This window comes from Myiozetetes cayanensis, unplaced genomic scaffold (genome assembly GCF_022539395.1).
Source record: "Myiozetetes cayanensis isolate MyiCay16 unplaced genomic scaffold, myiCay2020 scf2-11, whole genome shotgun sequence".
Classification (NCBI taxonomy): Eukaryota; Metazoa; Chordata; class Aves; order Passeriformes; family Tyrannidae; genus Myiozetetes; species Myiozetetes cayanensis.
This window is the reverse complement of record NW_026087411.1, coordinates 54,385,520-54,389,506: the sequence shown is the minus strand read 5'-3', so window position 1 is coordinate 54,389,506 and position 3,987 is coordinate 54,385,520. Positions and strand designations below refer to the sequence as shown.

The 3,987-nt window shown below is 50.5% G+C and overlaps 1 protein-coding gene across 3 annotated transcripts in view; it reads left to right on the top strand.

Moving 5' to 3' along the window:
- Positions 1–3,181: 3,181 nt before the first annotated feature.
- Positions 3,182–3,987, top strand: part of PHACTR2 (phosphatase and actin regulator 2) — a 129,166-nt gene continuing 128,360 nt past the window's right edge. For all 3 annotated transcript variants that reach the window (XM_050316854.1, XM_050316857.1, XM_050316852.1), the window contains exon 1: positions 3,182–3,341. In XM_050316854.1, the coding sequence (XP_050172811.1) occupies positions 3,197–3,341 (145 nt within the window). In that variant the 5' untranslated portion in view covers positions 3,182–3,196. The remainder of the gene's footprint in view (positions 3,342–3,987) is intronic.

Here is a 3,987-nt window from a genome sequence, read left to right as displayed (position 1 = left end):
GGCGGCGGCGCGGCCGCGGGACACAGGCGGCTCCGCGGGGCGGGGGGCTCGGAGCTGCTCGGCAGGGCCGGGCCGGGCCGGTGGAAGGGGGACACGGGCGGGGCTAGGCGGGCTGTCCCCGCCCCAGCGCCCGCCCCGCCGGGCCCGTGGCCTGCCGGCCGGAATGCGACCGGTCCGCACGGCCCCGGGTGTAGGGCTGGGGCTCTGCCACTGCGCTCAGCCGGCACCGCCGCCCTAGCGCGCCTCCCTCTCCCCGCCTGCCCACCGGGGTCTTGTCCCCATCGGTGCCGCTTTATCTGGCTGCCCGATCACAGATTGCCCCCTGGATTTTAAGGGTTTTAAGAAAATGAAGTAACTGGCTTCTGCCTCGGACGACATCCCGCCGTGTTCCCCTCGGGCCCCGGTGGCTCCTCCCCTGAGAGCACCGGCCTCCCCGCAGCACTCGCCCGAAAGCTCCTGCCAGGGTCTGCTGGATCTACAGCCGGACCCAGGGCTGAGCCTTGGATCTGCAGCCTGAGTCTGCTCCAAAGGCGGCCTCCCTCGGCAGCTTGCTGGTTTTGCCCTTCCAACTATAGGCTCAGCTTCCCTGCCCTTCCCGGGAAGGACGGCGTGTAGCATTTATCGTTCTGCAGCTCCTTGCAGCCTTCCAGCCAACTTGTACGTGGTGGCTTTCAGGGTAGAGAGGTGCCCCAAAGCCTGTCAAGGAGATATTTCTTTGATCGTCAGAATGGCCTGTGCTGAAGCTGTCTCGATTCGGTAGATGAAACTTGGCGTTTGTGCTGCGGATCACGGGTGGCAGGCACATGCTTTAAAAGATGCATCTTCCAGCAAATTTGTTGCCAAGGCTAATGTTTATCCAGTCTTTCCTGATGCCCGAATTCTATATTTTTGCTTCAGCTGCCAGACATCATGGGACAGCCTTTGTAAAATAATTTGGTTTAATCAGTAAATACGAGTGGAAATTTCTTTAGCAATGTCATCAGAACAGTTGAAAATGAATGACCAGACAACTGAATTAATCTCTCTTCAACTGGAAAGGATGTATACTTTACTGCTGTTCTGTGGAAACAGAGCTTCAGTTTACAGAGCTATTAACCACAGTTGTTATATCTAATTAAAAAAAATATTTAAAGGGCTGTGAAAATAGAATGTGCATGATTTTGTAATATTTTTATTTATATACCTTGATGAATATATTAAGTTACAGGCAGGTAAAAACCATTTTGACTTCCATGGTATTATTCTTTCTGACTGACTGCTCACATTTCTCTGATTTACAAAAGCACTTTGATATTACAATAGGAGCCTCTTCATATCTCTTTTACATTCAGTGTTGACCGACTTTATGTCTTCTTTTGCCTTCACCCCTTTAGATGTCCCTTTGCCCCTCGAAAGGAATCTTTAGATGCCTTGACCTCTTGCTATGGTATCTTTTCTAGTTTATCCTTCAGTTTCTTCATGTTCTCCTTTTTGATCACAGCAAAGGATTGCAGACACTGAGCATCTCCTTAATGTGGTAATTTTCAAGCATACATTCTGAACAGCACGACAAAGTTACAAACTGCTCTGTGGCTCAAAATGTTTGGAAGGAAAAATGATTTTAAAAAAAGCTCAGGTGTCTGTCCCAAAGCTCACTGACCTGCCAACAGTAAATAGCAGTCATGAGTACACTTCTAATTAAGGTTCAGAAGATGTCATTAGCCCACACATTCCCAGCTACTGAAATCTCCAGTGGGGGAAAGTCCTCAGTGTACAGTCACATCTGCAATGATGCAAGCTGCAAAGGGTAAATAATAAAAATAGCACATTGTAAGATTTAGTGAATAACACAAGACTGGTGTCAGCAGCTGCAAAAAGCTCTCTAAGCCTGGGTACAGTGTGCCTGCCTGTGTGACGCTGGAGCCTCTGGGCCCCCATGGGAGCATCTGTAAGCAGGGAGTTCACTGCTGTGCTCTACCAGGAGAAGTCCCTGCCTCTCCCTCTCCCTCTACCAGCACAGTCCCACTGGGAAAGTTCTGTGGCTAAGGAAGGAGCAAGCTGGTCTGTCAGCAGAGGGAAGGAGAGGGAATAATGAAGGCAATTCCCTGGCAGATGCTGAGCAGAAGAGACCTTTTGACCCGACTAATGGCTGACATATGAGACTCATGTACTGGATCGATTGCTTGGACAATGGGAAGGGTGCCTGCATAGTGTGGCTGCTGGGAAGACCGCAAAACCACTGTGCCTGGGGAGCTGTGTGCGACTCGGCATTGAGAGGAAGGCGCTTGCTTGCTTGGGTGGAAGCAGAAACCAGAAACTGAATTTCACATGGACAAGTCTCAAACTTGATAGGTTTTTATTCAGACTTGGGGATTGGTAGTTGGTAGTTGTGATAGTTGTTTTAATACATACTGAATGCAACTTTCATGTTAGATAGCTGGATAATGCAGCGCTGGATGCATTAAAAATATCGGGTGCAGTCCTGTCTGTCTTTGCCATTGTGACTTCAGGGCAGCGATGATTTTATTCAAGGTAGAATATAATATGATTTGCCTGTAAAAACCAGGATAAACATTAAATATCCTTTTAAAGATGCATCATGTTGTAAAAGTGTTTCTGTAAAACACCGGAAAATGAAAGCACGGAACTTGATTTTGCTTCTGCCTAAGTCTGTGTGACTGATTTGAAAGGCAGGAGAGTACCTTCCTCCAAGAGCTGAGTAAAGCCTCTTGCGTGCAACCCAAACTTTAAGAAAGATGGGAGGGGGGGGAGGTATTTGACTCATTGCCCTCCCTGCTCTTCTGCAAGGGTGAGATGCCTTGTAACCTCCTGGTTTTGCTGGGGGGGGAGGAGAGGGAGGGCACCCTGTAACACAAAACAGAAGTGGTACTGTGGTTTGCTTGGCTCTTTTTAACTGATTCTCTTTTTTTTTTTTTTTTTTTTTTTTTTTCCCCCCGAGAGTTGGAAATGACGGGAGCGAGGAGCATGAAGACACCCCGGGGGATGGGTGCATCCGCGCACCTACCCCTCCACTTTGCTTTGCTCCCGCGCAAACACAAATTTTATGTTCCCAGAGACCCAAAACGTCGACGGCGTCCCGGCGGGGCGGTCGGAGGAGGGAGGCGGCTCTTCGTCTACAAACTTTCCCTGTCCCCTCCCTCGCCGCCTCTCTCCCTCCTCTTCTCTCCTCCCTGCTGCTCTCGGCTCCCCGTCGGCGATGGCTGAGAGGCCGGGGAGCAACGGGGCAGCACTGCTGCCCTTCTGGTCCTTACCCGGTCCCCGCGGCCGCTCCCAAAGCGACATCTCCTCCTTCTCCTCCTCCCGGAGAACCTGTCTGCTGCGGTCCGCGGTGGGCGGCTCAGGTAAGGGGGAGGGAGGGAGGGAGGGAGAGAGAGACCTCCGAGCCGAGCTGAACTAAAGAAATTGGGAAAAAACGTCCTCCTCCACACCCTGCCCAGCTCTCCCAGACCCAGGACTCGGTGGCCAAAGTGTGCATCTCTGGTTTACGTGGTGCTTAATCTCCTCCTTGAGATGGTGTTCGGAAAGTTCCTGGCTTATTATACCCGTGTTCTCACACCTAAATGACTCCTGGTAACACCATGGGTACCCACCCGTTTGGCAAAGCTACTTTGACTGCAGGGGCAGAAAAGTCCCCGGAAAGCTTCAGGGTGTATTGCTGGGACATCAAAACTTCTCATCCTGCCGCTCCACACATTAGGCTTCAACTGCATGTTAGAATTTTAACCCATGCACTTTCATCTGTTTCTTGATTTTCATTAGTAGGTGAGGCAAAAAAAATGTGTGAGTCAGTATCCCACTGTCGTACTTCAGGAGGTAACTGTTGCAAGTGCACACGGGATGATTTGGGTGTGGAAGCTGGACCTTTGGGACAGAGTAGGCTTCCTGCAGGATTCAGAGTAGCTTTGGTGTGTTAAATGAGAGGAAGTGAGGGCCCTAGTTTACAGTGCAGATATTTGAAAGTGGCCAAAGTGCCTGGGCTGTGCTTTA